This window comes from Oncorhynchus clarkii, chromosome 2, assembly GCF_045791955.1.
Source record: "Oncorhynchus clarkii lewisi isolate Uvic-CL-2024 chromosome 2, UVic_Ocla_1.0, whole genome shotgun sequence".
NCBI lineage: Eukaryota > Metazoa > Chordata > Actinopteri > Salmoniformes > Salmonidae > Oncorhynchus > Oncorhynchus clarkii.
In genome coordinates, this window is record NC_092148.1 from 74619647 (window position 1) to 74644466 (window position 24820).

At 44.1% G+C, this 24820-nt stretch overlaps 1 protein-coding gene across 4 annotated transcripts in view; it reads left to right on the plus strand.

Annotated features, from left to right (window-relative positions):
- LOC139373628 (BTG3 associated nuclear protein) overlaps positions 1–24820 on the plus strand; it is a 75719-nt gene that overhangs the window by 25676 nt on the left and 25223 nt on the right. For all 4 annotated transcript variants that reach the window (XM_071114371.1, XM_071114354.1, XM_071114364.1 and 1 more), the window contains 4 exons: positions 1948–2109; positions 4771–4883; positions 6840–6911; positions 8024–8068. In XM_071114371.1, the coding sequence (XP_070970472.1) occupies positions 1948–2109; positions 4771–4883; positions 6840–6911; positions 8024–8068 (392 nt within the window). The remainder of the gene's footprint in view (positions 1–1947; positions 2110–4770; positions 4884–6839; positions 6912–8023; positions 8069–24820) is intronic.

Sequence of the window (24820 nt, forward strand, 5' to 3'; positions counted from 1 at the left end):
ATTTCTAGTTTTACATTGTTATTGATTACTGCACTCTTGGGTTTAGAGCTCGCAAGAAAGGCACTTCACTGTACTTAACCAAGCAAGTCTATCGATACACTTTGTGGAGTGAGTGGATAAGGAGAGGGCGTTTTATGGCTTGTAAGTGTTGAATAAAGTGTTGACAGTGCTGAATAAAATCTTAATCATGAACTCACTCATAAATACAGCAGCCATTTGCTGAATTCGTTGATAGTCTTGCTCTCGGCATGTTTTGAAATCTCACACAATAGAGATGACTATCAACTTCGCTGTGGGCTGGTGGAAGCTGCAGACACTGATCTGAGCTATCTGATTGGCCAGCGGTAGGCCTATAGGGGCACTTGATTTGCTCTCTGGGTCTGCCGGGTAGGCGGAGTTTATACCTTCAGATCCATGAAACGCCACGCATTGCATTTGAAGTGTGTGTGTGTGTGTGTGGGGAAATTTCTCAGTGACCCCAAAATGTTGAACGGTAGTATATACAGTTGAAGTCGGAAGTTTACATACACTTAGGTTGGAGTCATTACAACTCATTTTTAAACCACTCCACAAATTTCTTGTTAACAACTATAGTTTTGGGAAGTTAGGACCTCTACTTTGTGCACAAGTAATTTTTCCAACAATTGTTTACAGACAGATTATTTCACTTATAATTCACTGCATCACAATTCCAGTGTGTCAGAAGTTTACATACACTAAGTTGACTGTGCCTTTAAACAGCTTGGAAAATTCCAGAATATGATGTCATGGCTTTAGAAGCTTCTGATAGGCTAATTGACATCATTTGAGTCAATTGGAGATGTATTTCAAGGCCTACCTTCAAACTCAGTGTCTCTTTGCTTGACATCATGGGAAAATCAAATGAAATCAGCCAAGACCTCAGAAAAAACATTGTACACCTCTGGAGCAATTTCCAAACGCCCTGAAGGTACCACGTTCGTCTGTACAAACAATAGTACACAAGTATAAACACCATGGGACCACGTAGCCGTCATACCGCTCAGGAAGGAGACACGTTCTGTCTCCTAAAGATGAACGTACTGTGGTGTGAAAAGTGCAAATCAATCCTTGAACAATAGCAAAGGACCTTGTGAAGAAGCTGGAGAAATCCGGTACAAAATTATTTATATCCACAGTAAAACGAGTCCTATATCGACAACCTGAAAGGCCGCTCAGCACGGAAGAAGCCACTGCTCCAAAACCGCCATAAAAAAAGCCAGACTATGGTTTGCAACTGCACATGGGGACAAAGGCCGTACTTTTTGGAGAAATGTCCTCTGGTCTGATGAAACAAAAATAGAACTGTTTAGCCATAATGACCATTGTTATGTTTGGAGGAAAAAGGGGGAGGCTTGCAAACTATAGTTTGTTAACAAGAAATTTGTGTGGTTGAAAAAATAGTTTTAATGACTCCAACCTAAGTGTATGTTAACTTCCGACTTCAAGTGTGTCTGTGTGTGTGAATATATGTATGTATGTATATACAGTATTTCCTGAGCTTTTAAAAATATCCTAGATATAGAACAGACCCTTGTTTCTTATGATTTATGTTTTTTACTGTCTTTTTTGCCATTTTATGAATGTATTATTCATTCTGTTTCTCTGTGCTATAGAAGTAAAAGTCAAATAAAATATTTTAGCACTATTATTTTTTTAAACTAAAGTGGGCTTAAAATTCAAAATCTATCTAGAGTTAATGTGCTTCTGACATTTTGACAGCTCCGGCAGAGTTGCATTGATAGTGGGACAAGGTTGCACTGTTCAAACTATACACACAGACTTGGTATGAACTGCTGTCCATCCTAAGCAAGGAATGTGACTTATTCTACCTTGTCATGGTGATTTAGTTTAAGATTACAATGGTTCTTAAGATTGTTAAATTACATGACCCTGAACTCATGTGCCCTCTGTCATTGGTTTCCTCAGGTCACCTGTTCTATAAGTTTGGCATCACTGAGTCAGATTGGTACCGTATCAAGCAGAGCATCGACTCCAAGTGTCGCACTGCATGGAGACGTAAGCAGCGCGGCCAGAGTCTGGCGGTCAAGAGCTTCTCCAGACGTAGTGCCAACGCACCGGGAAGCTCAGGTAATTTCTGGAAATAGCATGTGTGTGTGTGTCTCACACGCACACACATCTTTTCACTTATTTGTATGTAAGGAATCCAGTGAGTAATGCAGAGTGTAGCAGATGGTTATAATCTCCACAACACAACAACGCCTCCTGTCCTCCCCTCCCTGAGATCCATCACCTATCAACCCTGACCGGAGAGAGTGGGACAACAAGGGAAACCCAAATATCCTGTGAGCCAACTGTGTGTACATTGTAGAATCACAGCCCGCTCTCCTCCCAGGCCACACACACCACTATAAAGTAAACACACACACACTCCAGAGCAAGTTCTCTCATACTCCTCTTAATAAAACTGCTTTGGAATTAAACTAATAGGCTGGAAAGAGGTGGCTGGGCCTGTTTTTAAACAGTTATTTATTAATGAACGGGGAGAGAGGGCTAACACAAAGTACCGTCTCCACGAGCCACCTGGCTCTCGCCTTCACTACCAATGACTGGGCTGTGGAGGATTTATATACTGCAATACTTGGACTGTGTCCCAAATGGCAACCTATTCCCTATATGGTGCATTACTTTTGACCAGGGCCCATGGGGCTCTCTCTGGTCAAATGTAGTGCACTATAGGTAACTGACATAATAAAGGAAAATCCAACATAAAGTGTCTCAATAGAGCATTGGACCACCGTGAACCAGAAAAGCTTCAATGCACCTTGGCATAGATTCTACAAGTGTCTGGAACTCTATTGGAGGAATGCGACACCATTGTTCCACAAAAAAATCCATTATTTGGTGTTTTGTTGATGGTGGTGGAAAACACTGTCTCAGGTGCCGCTCCAGAATCTCCCATAACTGTTCAACTGTGTTGAGATCTGGTGACGGAGACGACCATGGCATATGGTTTACATCATTTTCATGCTTATCAAACAATTCAGTGAACACTCGTGCCCTGTGGATTTGGGCATTGTCATCCTATGGGGGCAAAGTCATGGTAGCCAAAATATTGGCCACAAGTAATGACCTGCCCAGCATTTTTATATATGACAGGAACCAGATCTGTGTGGAAGCACCTGCTTTCAATATACTTTGTATCCCTCATTTACACATGCGTGTCCATTATTTTGGCAGTTACCTATATATAAGGTAACGGGTGTCATTTGGGACATGTTAATGCTGTAGGATGGGAGAAAGAACTCTCACTGGCAGGAAACACAACACATGTCCATGATATGAGCTGCACCAAGCAGATATCTGTGCTACATGTTTTGTCTATCATGATATAATTATTTTGAGTGAATTCTTTAGGCCTACTTTGTCACTTCTCAGTGTGGTGTGATTTCCTCAATGTAGGCCTCCATCAATCTAGCAACAAAAAATAAATTCTCATAGCAAGCAGGCACACACGCATGCACCAGTGTAAACACACACACACACACAGTGAGATAATAGATGAAGCTGTGGTGGGCCGATGGGGGACGTTATGGTGTGTGATTTAGACTGAGTTGTGGGTGTTTAGACTGAGGCAGGGGGTTTATGTTTGACGGCTCATTCGTGTGTGTGTGTGTGTGTCTTTTGGATTGCTAGCTTGAGAGTCCTTGTGTTATTTAGACATGTTTGATACAGTGTAAACACACTGCATCACCCAGCAGATGGTCTGTGCTCAGTTTTCCAAAATCCTCTTAAGGCTAAGTTCATCGTTAGAACCTTCGTAGGTGCATCGTTTCCCAAAACCATTGTCACTAAAGTTGCAATTGAACGCTTGTTAATCATGGACTGCCTTAGACCACTCGTTGAGCAGTTAAGTGCATGTTTAGATACATTTTCCGCAGACCTCTACTAAACAGAATCAAGATGTTTATCTGTCTCTCTGTGACTGCCGATAACTTCAAAACAAAGTTGACTACAAATACAAAGTTACCAATGTCTTTGCAGTTGTTACAAACAAGTGAATGATAAAAATATGCTAGAAATGAAAACCAAGAATGCTGTATTAAAAGATAAATAGCCTACCAAAAGTATAGGCTACATGAGCCTATATATTTCAATAATATTGATATCAATTTCATGTCCATTCAATTTAGTTTTATTTGGCTACTGTCTGTATTTTGTTGCCTCAATATATTTGATGACGTGTAGCTAACAGGTGTGCCATATCTTGATATAGTGCAATATTATTGGGTAAGCATTAGAATAAGCTGCCTCAATATTTGCTGCCATAAGTGATAATATCTCTCTAGGAGCTGATCCGTCATCAGTATTGTGGAATAATTCTGATACGGTGATCGGAAAGCAGCACTGCCTTTCTTTGGAACCTATCATTATCAACACATGCCTCAACAAGGCACTTAGCAAACTTTCTTTCGGCGTGGTGTTTTGGAAAACACATGTTACATCTTCGGCCATTGCGAGAAAGATACATTGTTAAAACACTCGTAAGCCTAAGTTCCTTCGCTATTGTGAAACCAGGCCATGGGCCGTTGCCAAGTGTTCCTTCAGAGGTGAAAGGGGCTCTTCTTTCAGCCTCCAGGCATGTGCTAACCCCCCTCCTCCCTCCAACTAATGGATCTGGGGGAGTCTTATCAATTTTCTGATCCTAGATCTGTGACTAAGCTGGGCAACTTCTACCACACCTTACTGTTGTTAACTCATCTGCCCTGTGCTCATGCCCCTCCTCCCTAGAGGGTGGCGCTGTGGTGGAGGCAGCCCAGCAGACTCTACACTACACCCTGGCCAACCAGGCTGTCCAGCAGGTCCAGATCCATCGCATAGGAGAGGACGGACAGGTGCAAGTGGTGAGTGTCACTGTCTCCATCCTCTATCTGCGTCTCCTCTCTCCTTCCATCTCTCATTCCTGCTCTACTGCCCGTTTTCTCTGTTAATCTCTCTCATCCTCTTTCACTTTCCTTTGTCTCTAACCAGACCTATTTCTCTCTGGAGTCTTTTCTCTTTTTCTCCTCTCGTGACCCCTATCTTTCATGTTTGTCACTACTTTCTCTTATCCTCTTTTTTCCCTCTCCTTTTTTGCACTCCATATCTCTCTGCCTTCTGTCTCGATTCTCTCTGTCTTGTTCTCGTTCTATCACTCTCTCCTCTCCACACACACACACACAACCCTCCTCCAGTTTCTTAGTCATCTGAGAGTCCCAGAGTGAGTCTCTTATCTGTGTTGTGTGGGTAGATCACCTCACCCTACTATACTGAGACTGTCCACCGCTCCACAGGAAGACAGTGTGTCAATGAAGCAGAGTTCCATCATGCTCAGGGATTCGATTGAACAACCTTATACAGCTGTAGGCGCCAGAGGTCACACTCAGGCCCACCACATCACTATGGGTGGGTGGGCCAACAGGAAGTAACCTGTGTCTGATCATTTTCTGTTCCCTGTGCACCTTCATTGAGTCACACTGTGGCTTTATTCCAATGTCCACACTATTACTTAGAATCAAGAAATGTGCTTTGACCTTTTCAGTGTTAATGAGGGAAAGGACCTACAAGTAAATCTTATGTATGCCATTCAAATGTGTTGAAGCCCAACTAAGGAGCAAATACTATAATCTCACCACTTCCACCGGGCTGGACTGTGTTACTGAGGGAAGCAGCAGCTTGATAGCCTGAATGCCAGTCTGTTTGTGCTATCATGCCAACTCATGCCAAAATTATGTGTATAAGCTATTTGAAGATTGCTGTGAGGCCAGTCAGACTGTTTGGCTTGACAATGACAGCAAAATAGTTGGCAAGAGCACAAACAGATCTGACATTCAACCTGCTAGCCTGGTTTATCGTAAATGTTTATATACGGTATAGAGGCAGAGAGCGTTGCAGAAAGTGCTGTTAACATTATAATCTCTATCATGTCCGTGACCTGTATATACTCCAACGCTTTCTCAAAAGTCTGGAACCGGTTTCTCAAAAATGGCGAGTGTAGTAATGCATAAAAAGACAGGATAAGTCTGGAATTCCACTCTTGTGGACCAAAAAATAAAAAAGGTAACAATCATTCTTTGTGTTTCAAATGAAAAGTCCATTTTAGTTTTGAGTCAAAATGCAACATTACACAATTGTCAGACTTTTTGATTGATCTTCCTGGTAAACTCCTACTCTGCTTTTATTCAAAGATGATCAGTCCCTCATGTGTTATTAAAGAGGAAGGGGGAGGAGAGGAAGTGGTATCAGGGAGTAGACCTGGGTTCAAATACTATTTACTAATGTAAATACTCAAACTGTTTTTAATTGAGCTTGTCTGGCTTAATGGACAAATGTAGTAGGTGGAGTTTGCAGTTTTAGGACTATCTGGCACTCTAGAGCAAACGTTCAAAGTACATTTTGAAAGATTTAAAGTAGTATTGGACTCCAGTCCTCGAGTACCCTCAACAGCACATCTTTTTGTTGTTGCCTGATTCAACTCATCAAGGGCTTGATTAGTTGACAAGTTGAATCTGGTGTGTCGTACAGGGCTACAACAAAAATGAGTGCTGTTGGGGGTACTCAAGGTCGGACGATAGTTGGTTAACACCGTTCTAGAGTATTAGTTGGTGTAGCCGAGCTTAAAATGTACGAGTGCTGCTAAAAACCTGACAGCAGCGAGGTTCAGACTAGGGTTTGATGGTGGAGGGGGAAAGTGGACTCACTAACTATGTGTTAACGGTGCCCTCATATTGTGAGCTCTCTCTTTCTCTCTTTTCTTTCTTTCTTTGTCTGTCTGTGCCTTTCTTTCTTTCATCTTGTTCTCTCTCTCTCTCCATTATCAGATCCCTCAGGGACATCTCCACATTGCCCAGGTGCCACAGGGGGAAGAGGTGCAGATCACACAAGACAGTGAGGTAAGTGTTTCTGTTTGTCCCTCTGTCTGTTTGTCTGTCAGTCCATCCGTTTGTCTGTCTGTCTATGCGGTCTGTCTATCCGGGTATCCCAGTCAGTAAATCGGAAGTGCACGGTAATAGTCAGTAATGGTAGCAAGTATTAAAGTCATTAGGCAGGAGTTCACCGCAAGCAGATGTTACATGTTAAGAGTGCTTGTTTATATCTACTGCCTGCTTATGCATGGGTCATTATACTATTTGTTTCCACATAATACCCAGATGGCCTGTGTCTCTCACCAGGCAGCCTTGCATGCACACAATGGCTTGACTCTATAAGAATCTGACCCAAAACCACACCAAGTGTCTGAGAAAGAATTCTTTGCCTCAGCATCATAGTTAAACATTTTGTTTAATAAGATGTGGGGAGAGAGATATTTATTTCAAGGCGCCACTGCGCGCACACACACACACACACACACACACACACACACTTGAGTAGACACATGCATACGCTCATATATACACACAAACTTGAATATACACACAGACACGTGCACACACACACACTTCAATACTCACTCATGCACAAAAGCATACCTAAACTCACACAAACAAATAAATAAACACCGGCACTCATGAAAATAGGGCTGACACACTGACCAGGTATTCTTAAAGAGGTTCTTAACCTGTACAAGCAAGGAGTAGCGAGAAGGAGAGAGCAAGAGAGACGGAGGAAGAAAAGCTCCAAAAGCCTTTCTGCTCTTTGTGATTGGATGACATAATTTTTTTTGCTGTTGTCTCTCCTTCCCACTCAATGATCTTGTTTGTTTTGGGAGTTCATAGCTTAGCAACAAAATCCCACTTCTCCCAATTGCCACTCAGTGTGTGGAACAGGGCACTCATCAAAGCCATTGGCATGTTGGAGAAGGAAATGAGGCTATTTGGGAGAGATTACCATGCTGCCTGTCCATATGGCAGCTGAGACTGCATTGGATATGTATGAAATACAATTACAAACTAAAATAGCGCAGAGGGAATGAATGGGGCTTATTTGGGCTTGTTTTTAATGTGGTGTTGCTAATGTCATGTGACTGTGATGCTGTCTGATTGATCTTGCTCTCTCTCTCGCTCAGGGGAACCTTCAGATCCACCAGGTGCATGTTGGGCAGGATGGACAGGTAAGTCCCTTCACTCCCGACAGTAACTCTCCCCTCAGGTTTTACCCCCAAATTTCTTTACAGAAAATATTTGCAATGAAACACGAACTAGCGGTTGTTATTGGACGAGTCCATGTTGCCCATCCCTGTTTCAGGTCGTTTTGTTCTGTTTGGTGCCTAACAGAACAAAATGACCCATGGAGGTTTAGTTTAGTTCCCACAAATTCTTCATTACTTCTGGGTTACCTCCATGTGCTGGTCCTCCTCTTTCCTGTGGATCCTTCAAACACACATAGAGAGGAGCTACAGCATTTATCCATCCCTGTCTGATCTTTCTCTCTCTCGAATGTCTTTCTTTCTCTCTCAAATGTCTTTCTCTCCTTCCCTCTCTCTCTCACTTACCCAGCCTCTCTCGCTGTCTGTCTCACATGCTTTCTCAACTTCCTGTCAGTCTTTCCCCTCTGTCCATCACTCCCTTCTCTCTTTGTGGGTAGAGGAATGGATGGTGTGTTTGGTGCCGAGGGCCCTGTTCTTCCTGTTTCTGTTCTTCCTGTTTCTCTGTTCTTTCCTCTGGGATCAAATAGAGACTCCTGATCAAAGCACAAGGGATGTGTGATGATCACAGATCACACATCACAGATGGGCGCTGTGCAGACCAGGCATTATTTCATATTCATGATCTCATTGCGATCGTCTAGAAGCCTGGCCGTAGAGGAAGTGTCTCACTCTCTGTCTCTCGCTCCCTAGACTGTTTTTCTCTCTTGTGTGCGCGCGCGTGTGTGTGTGTGTGTGTGTGTGTGTGTGTGTGTGTGTGTGTGTACAGGACCGATTGTGTGAAGTTAAGTCTTTCTCAGCCTATGAGAACTGTTTTTATTAAACCCAAGCTATTTTTAAGCCAATTCGCTCACTCCTTATTCCAAGGTGCTCTCTGTGTTTGGAGAGGAGCGAGAGTTGGGTAAGGAACTCCAACAGTCATACCAACTCCAAACTCTAGACTAGAGTTAATGGCCCTAGGGCTGCCAATGGTACTTTCCACAATATGGTAGTTTATCAGTTATCAACCGATATTCAACTCCAGCTGTTCTCAGTATCTCCATAACTCCTTGAACTCAGTGACTCTCAAATGAGTGTAAGTTGAAGTCTAGCCTTGTTGACTTTGAAGGCAAAAGCACTAACACATCTGGGACCAGGCTAGCTTGGATCAAGAGTTATTGGATCCATTTGTCTGTTCTAGACAGGGCCTCATTGTGAGTCTCTGTAATGACACCTGTGTGTGTTTGTGCGTGTGGCATGGTTTTGGTTTGTATTAGATCTGCATTTCAAGCGGCATTGTTTTTTACATGTGTTCTCATTTCCACAGATTAGGTATTTGTCCCTTACCCCTTTACAGAAACACACACACACACACACACACACACACACACACACACACACACACACACACACACACACACACACACACACACACACACACACACACACACATCCTCAGATGAACCGGTCATTGAGTCCGGTGGGCGTGATGGCACAGCAGCATTCCGGACTGTTTATCTTTTGTATCTTGGCTCCGGTTACGACTCTGTTCTGGTTCTGATTTTGAAGCCTCCTTAACCCAAGTTCTACAGTAGTTTTACAACCCTGTTTCCGATGTTATTCAGCAATAACCTGTTATTAACTCTTAGGCTCTCTGCCAGTACGTCTCACTTGTCAGGATAGGGCTAGTTCCTCATCGGTTTGACTATCAAATGCGCACACACACACGCTCACACTCATCCACCACCACGGCATGTAGCCTAGCGGTTAAGAGCGTTGGGCCAGTAACCGAAAGGTCGCTGGTTCGAATCCCTGTGCTGGCAAGGTGGAAAAATCTGCCGTTCTGCCCTTGAGCAAGGCAGTTAACCCCCAACAACAACTTCTCCCTGGGCGCTGATGACGCGGACGTCGATTAAGGTAGCCCACCACACCTCTGATTAAGAGGGGTTGGGTTAAATGCAGAAGGCACATTTCAGTTGAGTGCATTCAGTTGTGCAGTTGACTAGGTATCCCCCTTTCCCATCCACACACCGCAACACACACCCCCACATCATGGCACTGAAGGACATGGATACACTCTACAAGAGAGCCAAGGAAATGGTTAGGTATGTGAAGGGTCATCAAGTTATAGCAGCAATCTACCTCACCAAGCAAAGCGAGAAGAATAAGAGTACCACATTGAAGCTGCCCAGCAACACCCGTTGGAGTGGTGTCTTCATGTTTGACAGTCTCCTGGAGGGGAAGGGGTCTCTCATATCACAGTCTGCCGATATGGACCGCCCCATCAATAAGATCCTCCTGGATGTATTTTGGGAGAGAGTGGTAAGCAGTCTGAAACTCCTGAAAACTGTAGCAATAGCCATTGCAGTGATTGAGGGACACAATGCCACTCTATCTTTTGTACAGACTGCTTGCAGATGTAAGAGGAGAAATCCGTACTGCCCTGCCCACTTCACTGTTGCTCCAAGCAGAGGAAACTGCAGTTCTGAAATGCATCAAAAAGTGTCAAGACTTCTGCCTGAAGCCCATACATGCCGCAGTGTACATGTTGGACCCCAAGTATGTTGGCAAGAGCATCCTGTCTGGTGCAGAGATCAACAAGACCAGTGGTGTCATCACTACCGTGTCTCGCCACCTTGGCCTGGATGAGGGCAAGGTTCTTGGCAGTCTGGCAAAATACACTTCTAAGCAAGGGCTTTGGGATGGAGATGCAATATGGCAGTCGTGCCAACATCTCATCAGCCACCTGGTGAACGGGACTTTGTTGAATTGAGGCTCTTTTCCCTGTTGCCTCCATCATCCTCCAAATCCCACCAACATCAGCCACCTCAGAGTGCAACTGGTCCTTGTTTGGGAACACACACATCAAATCATATAACATGCTGACCAATACAAGGGTTGAAACATTGGGGGCCATCTGGGCAAATCTGAGTCTTTTTGAGCCTGACAATGAGCCATCCTCAACAAGATAAGTTCTCAGAGTCTGATGTTCAAGAGGTGAACATTGAGGAGGTCCAGGGAGAAGACATGGAAGCCTGAAAGGAAGACAACCAAAGCTTTAGTTTCTAGACTATCATTTTACAGATGTTGAAAACGTTTTTGGGAGATGCGATGGATCATTCAATATTCCCTTTATTTTGTTGTTTAGTGAAATCATCCCATGTGAAGAGTCAACTCTATTTAATTTATGTTCAATTTGTAACTAAATAGTTTTTTATATTATTTTTGGAAGGATTTAATCATTTTCAAATATGTCTACTTATGATAAGGTTAAACGTTTATGTTTTTTGTGGAGCAATAGAGCGGTAGAGATACTCTGAATGATCATCAAATCAAATGTATTTATATAGCCCTTCGTACATCAGCTGATATCTCAAAGTGCTGTACATAAACCCAGCCTAAAACCCCAAACAGCAAGCAATGCAGGTGTAGAAGAACGGTGGCTAGGAAAAACTTCCTAGAAAGGCCAAAACCTAGGAAGAAACCTAGAGAGGAACCAGGCTATGTGGGGTGGCCAGTCCTCTTCTGGCTGTGCCGGGTGGAGATTATAACAGAACATGGCCAAGATGTTCAAATGTTCATAAATGACCAGCATGGTCGAATAATAATAAGGCAGAACAGTTGAAACTGGAGCAGCAGCACGGCCAGGTGGACTGGGGACAGCAAGGAGTCATCATGTCAGGTAGTCCTGGGGCATGGTCCCATGGCTCAGGTCCTCCGAGAGAGAGAAAGAAAGAGAGAAGGAGAGAATTAGAGAACGCACACTTAGATTCACACAGGACACCGAATAGGACAGGAGAAGTACTCCAGATATAACAAACTGACCCTAGCCCCCCGACACATAAACTACTGCAGCATAAATACTGGAGGCTGAGACAGGATGGGTCAGGAGACACTGTGGTCCCATCCGAGGACACCCCCGGACAGGGCTAAACAGGCAGGATATAACCCCACCCACTTTGCCAAAGCACAGCCCCCACACCACTAGAGGGATATCTTCAACCACCAACTTACCATCCTGAGACAAGGCTGAGTAAAGCCCACAAAGACCTCCGCCACGGCACAACCCAAGGGGGGGTGCCAACCCAGACAGGATGACCACATCAGTGAATCAACCCACTCAGGTGACGCACCCCTTCCAGGGACGGCATGAGAGAGCCCCAGTAAGCCAGTGACTCAGCCCCTGTAATAGGGTTAGAGGCAGAGAATCCCAGTGGAGAAAGAGGGGAACCGGCCAGGCAGAGACAGCAAGGGCGGTTCGTTGCTCCAGAGCCTTTCCGTTCACCTTCCCACTCCTGGGCCAGACTACACTCAATCATATGACCCACTGAAGAGATGAGTCTTCAGTAAAGACTTAAAGGTTGAGACCGAGTTTGCGTCTCTGACATGGGTAGGCTGACCGTTCCATAAAAATGGAGCTCTATAGGAGAAAGCCCTGCCTCCAGCTGTTTGCTTAGAAATTCTAGGGACAATTAGGAGGCCTGCGTCTTGTGACCGTAGCGTACGTGTAGGTATGTACGGCAGGACCAAATCAGAGAGATGGGTAGGAGCAAGCCCATGTAATGCTTTGTAGGTTAGCAGTAAAACCTTGAAATCAGCCCTTGCTTTGACAGGAAGCAAGTGTAGGGAGGCTAGCACTGGAGTAATATGATCACATTTTTTGGTTCTAGTCAGGATTCTAGCAGCCGTATTTAGCACTAACTGAAGATTATTTAGTGCTTTATCCAGGTAGCCGGAAAGTAGAGCATTGCAGTAGTCTAACCTAGAAGTAACAAAAGCATGGATGAATTTTTCGGCATCATTTTTGGACAGAACGTTTCAGATTTTTGCATTGTTACGTAGATGGAAAAAAGCTGTCCTTGAAATGGTCTTGATATGTTCTTCAAAAGAGAGATCAGGGTCCAGAGTAACGCCGAGGTCCTTCACAGTTTTATTTGAGACGACTGTACAACCATTAAGATTAATTGTCAGATTCAACAGAAGATCTCTTTGTTTCTTGGGACCTAGAACAAGCATCTCTGTTTTAAAAGTAGTTTAAAAGTAGAAAGTTTGCAGCCATCCACTTCCTTATGTCTGAAACACATGCTTCTAGCAAGGGCAATTTTGGGGCTTCACCATGTTTCAATGAAATGTACAGCTGTGTGTTATCCGCATAGCAGTGAAAGTTAACATTATGTTTTCGAATAACATCCCCAAGAGGTAAAGTATATAGTGAAAACAATAGTGGTCCTAAAATGAAACTTACAGTTGATAGTTTTTTATATTTTCTGGGTCAAGGTTTGGCTTTTTCAAGAGAGGCTTTATTATTTTTTTATAATATTTTATTATTTATTTATAATATTTATTATGATTTATTTATCATCCATGAAAAGCCAACTGACATTTACTCCTGAGGTGCTGACCTGTTGCACCCTCAACAACCACTGTGCTTATTATTATTTGACCCTGCTGGTCATCTATGAACATTTGAACATCTTGGCCATGTTCTGTTATAATCTCCACCCGGCACAGCCAGAAGAGGACTGGCCACCCCTCATAGCCTGGTTCCTCTCTAGGTTTCTTCCTAGGTTCTGGCCTTTCTAGGGAGTTTTTCCGAGCCACTGTGCTTCTACATCTGCATTGCTTGCTGTTTGGGGTTTTAGGCTGGGTTTCTGTACAGCACTTTGACATCAACTGATGTAAGAAGGGCTTCATAAATATATTTGATTAATTGATTTCTGTCTCCGTATGGTAAGTATATCCAATGCAAAAACATCTACATTTAAATGCTATTTAATATTAATTTGCATATATTTCCATTATTTCCCATATTCCCGTTAATTCCCATGGAAAGTTTCCACCTTTGAATATTCCCCAAAATGTGCAACCCTAGTTAGATTTAAGTGTCCCTCCCAGTGCCCGAGTGTCGCTGACTAGGGTTGTGTCCCAAATGGCACCCTATCCTCTACTATATAGAGTACTACTTTTGACCAGAACCCTGTAGGCCCTGTTCAAAGGTAATACACTACACAGGGAATAGGGTGCCATTTGGGAGGCACACTAGCTGTGTATAGGGACTTAACGAGATAGGACCTCTATCCCCCTGGCAGAACATGAGACCCGTGTCCAATAAAGACCCACTCTTTTATTTTCCCACTTAACTTTATAGGTCCTATTTTGATTGTGTCTGTAAAATGATATGAGGCCAGCGCCAAAACAAACACACACTGACTTATTCTTCTAACCTTGTGTCCCAGGTCTGGCTTTTCACACACACACACACACACACACACACACACACACTCAGATATGGACATACACACAGTGACTCAAGGGTATCTTCCCCTCCTTGCTAGTGTGTTTTCCCAGGGAGTGAGACAGGAATAGCACTAGCTAACTCTGTCAGTATTGTTCTCATATGAGCTTGGTGTGTTTTTTTGTGTGACTGATTGCTTTGAACGTTGATGCAACCCAGATCAGATTAAAGGATACACACACACACACACGGAGAAAGGCACAGAGGAACGGAGCGTGAAGTTGTTTCACTTCTGACTTATGAGTCACTTACTTATAAGTGAAGTCAGGTTTGTCAGATGAACTGGATTTGATTGCATCCCGGATTGTGTTCTGTTCATTGTGCGTCGGTAATGATGATTACTCTAACATGGTGAGAGCACAGCACACATTGCCAAAAGACCAACGCACTGCATCTCAGTGCTCGAGGCGTCACTACAGACCCTGGTTTGATTCCAGACTATATCACAACCGGCTGTGATTGGAAGTCCCATAGGGCGGCGCACAATTGGCCCATTGTTGTCCGGGTTTGGCCGGGGTAGGCCGTCATTGTAAATAATAATTTGTTCTTAACTGACTTGCCTAGTTAAATAAAGGTGAAATAAATAAATTATAAATGAATCTACTACAATATACAAGGCCTGTTTCTGAGTACGTAGGCTACAGCTACACTTAATATCTGTGTGATGTCATTGTTGCTCCAGCGCAGTGGGATACTGCTCACTCAGGCTATGTTAGTGTAGCCTATATCACAATGCTGGAAGACCTCCACAACTCCTCCCTCCCTCTCTCTCTCTTATCCTGGGCTCTCCTCTTCCCTTTTGGTTATAGATAGGGCCAGTCTATCAGGCAGCAGGGTGCTTCCTTCTGCAACGCTCACTACCTCTCGTCACAGCTGCAGACTGCTGCCCCCTAGTGACGGGATGGTTGATGAGTGTGTGAGGGTGGTGTGTGTCTCTGATGGTGGGAGGGTGGGTGCGTATGTGTGTGGTGGCGGGGATCCTATGTTTCATGTGGTGACTGGTGTTTCTGTGGCAGTGGGATCCACTGTGGTCGCTTGGGAGATTGTGGCTTGTGTAAGGGGTGTGTATTCTTGGTCCAGACAGAGCAGTTGTATTATAGGCCTGTGTCATTGCAGTGTTGTGTGTTTACATACTGGGGTTGTGACTCCCTGTTAGAGGTCTGCAGGGTAGTTGATGGGTGAGGGTGGAAGAAGGGCTTTGGGGTTAAAGGGGAACAGAGAGAGGGGAAGACAGCGATAAGACAGTTTTAGCCAAACAGAGAGAGTTTAAAACGCTGAGTGGGATGCAGACTGACCCCCATGTCTGCTCCCTCCTTGCCCTCTACCCTTCTGTGACGGTACAAAGTCTCCGGACATTTACTGCTTGTAAAGGTACAGTGGCACGGTATAAAACTCACTGTGTGTGTGTTGGTCTGTGCGCGTGTATGTGTGTGTATCCCTCGTATTGGAGAGGGAAAGAAATTCTTGAAAATATGTTCATGCTGACACTGAGGGGAAATAGAGAGTTAGGCAGAACTCTGTGTCACGCACACACAGAGCTAGATACGAACACACGATACCCGATACCTGTGTGGAACTCCTCACACACACACACACACACACACATATAAAAGGAGTGACAGTAAGTGCACCTGCTATATGGTCATACAGTTGAAGTCGGAAGTTTACATACACTTAGGTTGGAGTCATTAAAACTCGTTTTTAAACCACTCCACACATTTCTTGTTAACAAACTATAGTTTTGGCAAGTCGGTTAGGACATTTACTTTGTGCATGACACAAGTAATTTTTCCAACAATTGTTTACAGACAGATTATTTCACTTATAATTCACTGTATCACAATTCCAGTGTGTCAGAAGTTTACATACACTAAGTTGACTGTGCCTTTTTAAACAGCTTGGAAAATTCCAGAAAATTATGTCATGGCTTTAGAAGCTTCTGATAGGCTAATTGACATAATTTGAGTCAATTGGGGGTGTACCTGTGGATGTATTTCAAGGCCTACCTTCAATCTCAGTGCCTCTTTCTTTTACATCATGGGAAAATCAAAAGAAATCAGACAAGACCTCAGAAAAAACATTGTAGACCTTTACAAGTCTGGTTCATCCTTGGGAGCAATTTCCAAACACCTGAAGGTACCACGTTCATCTATACAAACAATAGTACACGTACAAGTATAAACACCATGCGACCACGCAGCCGTCATGCCGCTCAGGAAGGAGACGCGTTCTGTCTCCTAGAGATGAATGTACTTTGGTGCGAAAAGTGCAAATCAATCCCAGAACAACAGCAAAGGACCTTGTGAAGATGCTGGAGGAAACAGGTACAAAAGTATCTATATCCACAGTCAAACGTGTCCTATATCGACATAATCTGAAAGGCCACTCAGCAAGTAAGACGCCACCGCTCCAAAACCGCCATAAAAAAAGCCAGACTACGGTTTGCAACTGCACATGGGGACAAAGATCATACTTTTTGGAGAAATGTCCTTTGGTCTGATGAAACAAAAATAGAACTGTTTAGCCATAATGACCATTGTTATTTTTGGAGGAAAAAGGGTGAGGCTTGCAAGCCTAAGAACCCCATCCCAACTGTGACGCACGGGGGTGGCAGCAGCATGCTGTTGCTGCAGGAGGGACTGGTGCACTTCACAAAATAGATGGCATCATGAGGCAGGAAAATTATGTGTGTCTTCCAAATGAGCAATGACCCCAAGCAAACTTCCAAAGTTGTGGCAAAATGGCTTAAGGACAACAAGGTATGGGATCAAGGTATGGGAGTTGCCATCACAAAGCCCAGACATCAAACCTATAGAAAATGTGTGGGCAGAACTGAAAAAGGGTGTGTGAGCAAGGAGGCCTGCAAACCTGACTCCGTTACGCCAGCGCTGTCAGGAGGAATGGGCCAAAATCCACCCAACTTATCGTTGAAGGCTACCTGAAATGTTTGACCCAAGTTAAACAATTTAAAGGCAATGCTACCAAATTCTAATCGAGTGTATGTAAACTTCTGACCCACTGGAAATGTGATGAAAGAAATAAAAGCTGAAATAAATCATTCTCTCTACTATTATTCTGACATTTCACATTCTTAAAACAAAGTGGTGATCCTAACTGACCTAAGACAGAGCATTTTTACAAGGATTAAATGTCAGGAATTGTGAATCTGATATTAAATGCATTTGGCTAAGGTGTATGTAAACTTCTGACTTCAACTGTGTTTGTATGCATTCCTTAAGTGATACTGAGGTGACCCACTTGGTGCTCAGGCAGGAGGAACTGGCTTTGAAACCCCACATCCTCTCTTCCTGTCTTTCGCTCTCCCCCTTCCATGCAACCTCCGGTAGAGCCCTCGGGCCAGGCCTCATCCTGTCAGGCAGATGTTGCATAACACCTGGAACGTCCTGAGGTTCAACTGTTGTGTTCTTGTGGATAAGCAGTGTGGGAACCGGGTCAGGGAACTCAGTGGTCCCAGCCGGGCCGGACGGCTCAGTTTGTCCTGGAGTGGGTCAAGAACCCCAAGCCCCTCTCACTTCCCCAAGCCTGTCTGTCAGTCAGGGGCTTTAATCACCAGAGAGCGGGAGGGAGGGAAAGGGAGCAGGAGGGAGGGAACGGGAGCAGGAGGGAGGGAAAGGGAGCGGGAGGGAGGGAGGGAAAGGGAGGGAGGGAGGGAAAGGGAGCGGGAGGGGGAGGGAGCGGGAGGGAGGGAAAGGGAGCGTGGGAGGGAAAGAGAGCGGGAAGGAGGGAAAGGGTAAGGGAGCGGGAGGGAGGGAAAGAGAGCGGGAAGGAGGGAAAGGGAAGGAAAGGGAGCGGGAGGGAGGGAAAGAGCGGGAGGGAGGGAAAGAGCGGGAAGGAGGGAAAGGGAGCGGGAGAGAGGGAAAGAGAGCGGGAAGGAGGGAAAGGGAGCGGGAGGGAAAGGGGGAGGGGGGGAGCGGGAGGGAAAGGGGGAGGGGGGAGCGTGAGGGAGGGAAAGAGAGCGGGAAGGAGGGAGGGAGGGAAAGGGAGCGGGAGGGAGAGGGAGGGAGCGGGAGGGAGGGAGGGAAAGGGAGCGTGGGAGGGAAAGAGAGCGGGAAGGAGGGAAAGGGTAAGGGAGCGGGAGGGAGGGAAAGAGAGCGGGAAGGAGGGAAAGGGAAGGAAAGGGAGCGGGAGGGAGGGAAAGAGCGGGAGGGAGGGAAAGAGCGGGAAGGAGGGAAAGGGAGCGGGAGAGAGGGAAAGAGAGCGGGAAAGGGGGAGGGGGAGCGGGAGGGAAAGGGGGAGGGGGGAGCGTGAGGGAGGGAAAGAGAGCGGGAAGGAGGGAGGGAAAGATAGCGGGGAAGGAGGGAAAGGGAGAGGGAGGGAGGGGGGAGCGTGAGGGAGGGAGGGAAAGAGAGCGGGAAGGAGGGAGAGGGAGGGAGGGAGGGAGGGAGGGAAAGGGAGCAGGAGAAGTGGATGGGAGGGGGGGGGAGATGCAGAGTAAGTGATGGAGAGGATGGGACAGGTGTAGTTAGTGACAAAGAAAGGAACAAGTGGAGGTAGAGTACAGAGTAAGAGAGAGAGAGAGAGAGAGAGGGAGAGAGGGGGGGTGGATGGGACAGATAGAGGGACTATTAGAGGTAGAGGGATGAGAAAAGGGAGAAGCAGTACCATATTGTTGCAGGGCTCTTTGGAGCTCAGCTCCCTCTGCTTCTAACACTGGAGTTCTGGGCTGGACTGCACTTAGCTCATTTCCCAGAGAACATAAGTAAAGCACCAGGAAATTGCACTCGAACAAGTAAATGCCATTGGCAGCGTGGTGTGTGTGTGACACTGACCATACCAATCACTCATTGCAGGCATTTTGCTGTTATTGTTCAGTTTGATAATTAGCCTGTACTAGAGAAATGTGAAGTTTAAAATTGAATACATTTGCTAATGTTTATGGGACTGGTGGTGGTGGAAAGGATAGTAATAAAATAACAGTGGTGCACAATGTTTTAAACTTAGCACTACCATCGCTCTACTGTTCCTGATGTCTAACACACAGAGCAGATGCTGGGGAGGTCTACAGGGTTAAGAACATAGCACACTCCGGATCGAACCGCTGGACCACAGCCGGAATTTGTATTTAATCGTCCTATTTCTCCCTGTCCAAGAATGTTGTTGATAATATCATGGGAGGGCTTGTTGAGTATTTTGGGATCCAAAATAGAGTAGAGAGCGAGTGAATGGAGAAGACAGGCAGCGGCTCCCCCCGTAAATTACATCCACAAGGGGAGTGGAAAGCGAGTGAGAGTTGCATACTTGGAAACAGTGATGTACATACAGAGAGATGTATGTTTTGTATCCATGTTTAGTGTTTGTGTAATGCATGTTAGTGGTGTAGGATTTAAAGCTTGTGCTATTAAAGAGGTTCACATTTCAAAGGAGCAGTGTTTTAATAGGGAGTCTGCACTGTCTCCTATAGACCTATGGCATTATAGGAGGAATATAAGGGGCTTTCTTCTCAGATCACAGATCATTCTGTAGATATCCAATATCAAATATGGAGATAACAGATTACATGTCAAAATGTGTCTGTCTACTGTCTAGATGGTGTATGCTTTGCCTTGCTGTGTAAGTGTTGGTGTTCATATCATTGTGTGATGTGTGTGTGTGTGTGTGTATATGAGAGAGTGAGTAAGTGAGGAATGGATAGTAAAGATGTTCTCTATGTCCCTTGTAGTGGTACTTTATGCCCCTAGTAGTGTGTCTGCGCAGATAAGATCTGTGGAGCCTGCCTGGTTCCCTGGTAGTGTGTTAACAAGAACAAGATGTCTCTGGTAACAACTTCACTGTGCCTGGAGCATCACTACCACACCAGACCTCCAGACTCCTGCTGGGTTTGAGCCCACAGCTACCCCAGGAAGATGCACCACAGCAGGGCTTAGAGAGGGATGGAGAGTCTCTAATTATACCCTATTCCCCATTTTTGGGGGGGGGGGGGGGGGGGTTTAATTGTAGCTACCACTTAAGTCAACAATTTCCTCAGTCTCCCATTGACATCAATTCATGAATAAGGGAAAATGTGACACAAAATTGTCTGTAGGCAAGTAGTGACAGCATGCAGAATAATTTGTTGTGTACTTTTGTCGCAGCTAGGAGGTAGCATGAGAAGCATCGTCCCAAAAAATGAATGTAATCCATTGTACCGATATTAGCAAAGCTGCATTGCAAGCCGAAACCTGAAAAACACTTCCAGTGGGCCACAGTCCACTGCTGCTAAATTAATACAGGGGAAACACTGACTTCAAACTAAGTTCTGTAGCGTCAATATTCAAGAAGAATCTGTCCATGTTTTCTTTTCAGTGAGAATGTTGTTATTTTTTGCATCAAGCCACCTGTGAGTTTGTTCACAGCTCTGGTAATCAATCTGCGATACACCTTATTGTCTATGTTACAACAAAAAACAGACAGATGTGGCTGTGAGACTGCATAAGGAAGTAGTTCCAGTTTTGAATAACAAAATTCCACAGGAATGCAAGTTTAAAAAAAATCAAACTACCAAACTTAGTTTGAAGTGTTTTTCGGCTGGCAATGCAGCTTTGCTTACATCGGTACTATGAATTACATGCATTTTTTTGGGATGATGCTAATAATGCTAACACCTGGCTGTGGCAAAAGCAAACTATTTAAACCGTTTGTGGATACTGTCACTACTGGCCTACAGACACAGTTCATCCACAATTGAGTTATCTCTTTAAGAATATACACGGCCAATAGACACACCTTATCCCATCACACTTTGATGACACAAGCACTTAAAGATGATCCAGAGGATCCTTGTAAAGGGTCTGTTTTATATTTATACAGTGTATGTTATTATATGCATGTTATTTTTGACTAGTTATTCAATGTGTATTTATTCCTCGTCACGTTTTAATTTTGTTTTAAATCTTTAATTCTGCATTGTTGGAAAAGTACCCATAAGTAAGCATTTCACTGTTTAGTCTACACCTGTTGTTTACGACGCATGTGACAAATATAATTTCATTAGATTTTTTGTTTCCTTTTCTGATAGACTACTCTTATAAACAGCAGTAAAACACCCTGAATGGTGGATAAAGAGGCTTTTATTTACACATGTACATAAACCAGAGATGTCCTTTAATGGAAGATATGAAAACCCAGCAGGGAGGGTTGTATCGTGGACAATGTGGGCTGCGTGTGAAAGATCAGAGGTGAGGGTGTTGTCGCTCCCTCACAGTGGGTTGGCGGAGGTCAGGACCAGTTTTTGCTCACTTCAATATTTTGTTCTGCGGAGTGTGTATATCAGGTCTACACACTCAATCTAAAGAAACAATCTAATTCGAACCATCGTAAAGTCATCATTGTGGAAAATGGAGACTGGCTGCAAATGCCAGAGCCCATGTGTGTCTGTGTGTAGGTCGATTTATGGGTGGAAAAGAAGAGCGGGGCAGAGGTGTTTGTTTGGGTGGGGTGAGTGTATGCCTCTTTTGACAAAAATGTAGAATTCCTACTAAAGGCCGTTTTTACGTGTAACAGTCCTTCGTAGAAGTGCTTATATTATTGTGTGTATTATTCATCAATTGTGGGAATAAATTAAGATATGGAAGATTTATTTTATTTTATACAGTGGGGAGAACAAGTATTTGAAACACTGCCGATTTTGCAGGTTTTCCTACTTACAAAGCATGTAGAGGTCTGTAATATTATATTATAGGTACACTTCAACTGTGAGAGATGGAATCTAAAACAAAAATCTAGAAAATCACATTGTATGATTTTTAAGTAATTAATTTGCATTTTATTGCATGACATAAGTATTTGATCATCTACCAACCAGTAAGAATTCCGGCTCTCACAGACCTGTTCGTTTTTCTTTCAGAAGCCCTCCTGTTTTACACTCATTACCTGTATTAACTGCACCTGTTTGAACTCGTTACCTGTATAAAAGACACCTGTCCACACACTCAATCAAACAGACTCCAACCTCTCCACAATGGCCAAGACCAGAGAGCTGTGTAAGGACATCAGGTAAAATTGTAGACCTGCACAAGGCTGGGATGGGCTACAGGACAATAGGCAAGCAGCTTGGTGAGAAGGCAACAACTGTTGGCGCAATTATTAGAAAATGGAAGAAGTTCAAGATGACGGTCAATCACCCTCGGCCTGGGGCTCCATGCAAGATCTCACCTCGTGGGGCATCAATGCTCATGAGGAAGGTGAGGGATCAGCCCAGAACTATACGGCAGGACCTGAAAAGAGCTGGACCACAGTCTCAAAGAAAACCATTAGTAACACACTACGCCATCATGGATTAAAATCCTGCAGCGCATGCAAGGTCCCCCTGCTCAAGCCAGCGCATGTCCAGGCCCGTCTGAAGTTTGCCAATGACTATCTGGATGATCCAGAGGAGGAATGGGAGAAGGTCATGTGGTCTGATGAGACAAAAATTGAGCTTTTTGGTCTAAACTCCACTCGCCGTGTTTGGAGGAAGAGGAAGGATGAGTACAACCCCAAGAACACCATCCCAACCGTGAAGCATGGTGGTGGAAACATCATTCTTTGGGGATGCTTTTCTGCAAAGGGGACAGGACGACTACACCGTATTGAGGGGAGGATGGATGGGGCCATGTATCGCGAGATCTTGGCCAACAACCTCTTTCCCTCAGTAAGAGCATTGAAGATGGGTCGTGGCTGGGTCTTCCAGCATGACAATGACCCGAAACACACAGCCAGGGCAACTAAGGAGTGGCTCCGTAAGAAGCATCTCAAGGTCCTGGAGTGGCCTAGCCAGTCTCCAGACCTGGACCCAATAGAAAATATTTGGAGGGAGCTGAAAGTCCCGAAACCTGAAGGATCTGGAGAAGGTCTGTATGAAGGAGTGGGCCAAAATCCCTGCTGCAGTGTGTGCAAACCTGGTCAAGAACTACAGGAAACGTATGATCTCTGTAATTGCAAACAAAGGTTTCTGTACCAAATATTAAGTTCTGCTTTTCTGATGTATTAAATACTTATGTCATGCAATAAAATGCAAATTCATTACTTAAAAATCATACAATGTGATTTTCTGGATTTTTGTTTTAGATTCTGTCTCTCACAGTTGAAGTGTACCTATGCTAAAAATTACAGACCTCTACATGCTTTGTAAGTAGGAAACACTGCCGATTTTTCAGGTTATCAAATACTTGTTCTCCCCACTGTATATACACCAAATTGTTTTTATTTAAATAACTAGAGGCAGTACAACCAAGGCGAGGGCGTTCGAAATGATGCTGGCTGCGGATCTGGTTCAGTACTGTAGGTGGCACCATGTGCTCTTTTTAAAGGCCCTAGGATCTATGTACAGCAATAGTCAGCCAGTCAGTGGGACGACAACCCAATTTGGTTTGAGGGGAGGTTTTAGTGGGTGGAAAATTGGAGGGCAATTATAGCTTTATATAGTCGCAGCTACAGTATGCGTAACAGTGCAAATATCACGCAACAGCTATATGGACACTAAATGATCATGGTACTTAATGGTAAGTTTACAAACATGTATAATTGCAACTTGTATCTCATTATGGTAAGTGGTGAAATAAGTATAGCTAATTGTAATGGCTTAGCAGATAATAAGACTATCAGTCTTTACCTGGCTAAAAGATAAGGAATATTATATCAATTGTTTACAGTAAACTCATTCTGCACATTTAGATGAAGTTGTTGGAAAAAGGACTGGGGGGGGATCTATTTTTCACATGGGCAAAGAAACTCAAATAAGCGATGATATTAATTAGCAATCCGGATGTTCAAACTATTCAAACAGATCCACAAGGAATGTGGCCCATTAATCTATATGGTCCAAATAATGATGATCCATGCTTCTTTGTAAATAAATATATTTCTTTATCGAGCTTAGAGTCAATACATGACTCAATTATTATGGTGGGAGATTATAATACGGGTTTAAATACCTCAATGGACCGTAAAGGAAATCGCACTACAAACTATCACCCTCATGCACTTAAGGAAATCACGAATATCATGGATTTATTGGAACTAGTGGCTATATGGAGGCTTAAATATCCTGGCCTAGTGAGATAAACATGGCGGAGTTTCAATCAAGCTAGTCGTCTTGACTACTTATGTCATTCTCGCTGGCACAAAAAAAATGTAAAGTGTTGATAGGGGACAGAATGCGGTTGGACCATCAAATAATTGGTATACACATTACTTTTACAGAATTTCCACATGGGCGAGGATATAGGACATTTAATCAAAGCCTACCAGATGACAACTTGTTTTTAACCAAGACAGAAGAATTTATGACTGAGTTTTTCCTACATAACATACAGTGCATTCTGAAAGTATTCAGACCCCTTCCCCTTTTCACATTTTGTTACGTTACAGCCTTATTAAAAAAATCCTCAATCTACACACACTACCCCAGAATGACAAAGTGAAACTTGACTTGGAAAAGCACACGTGTCTATATAAGGCCCACAGTT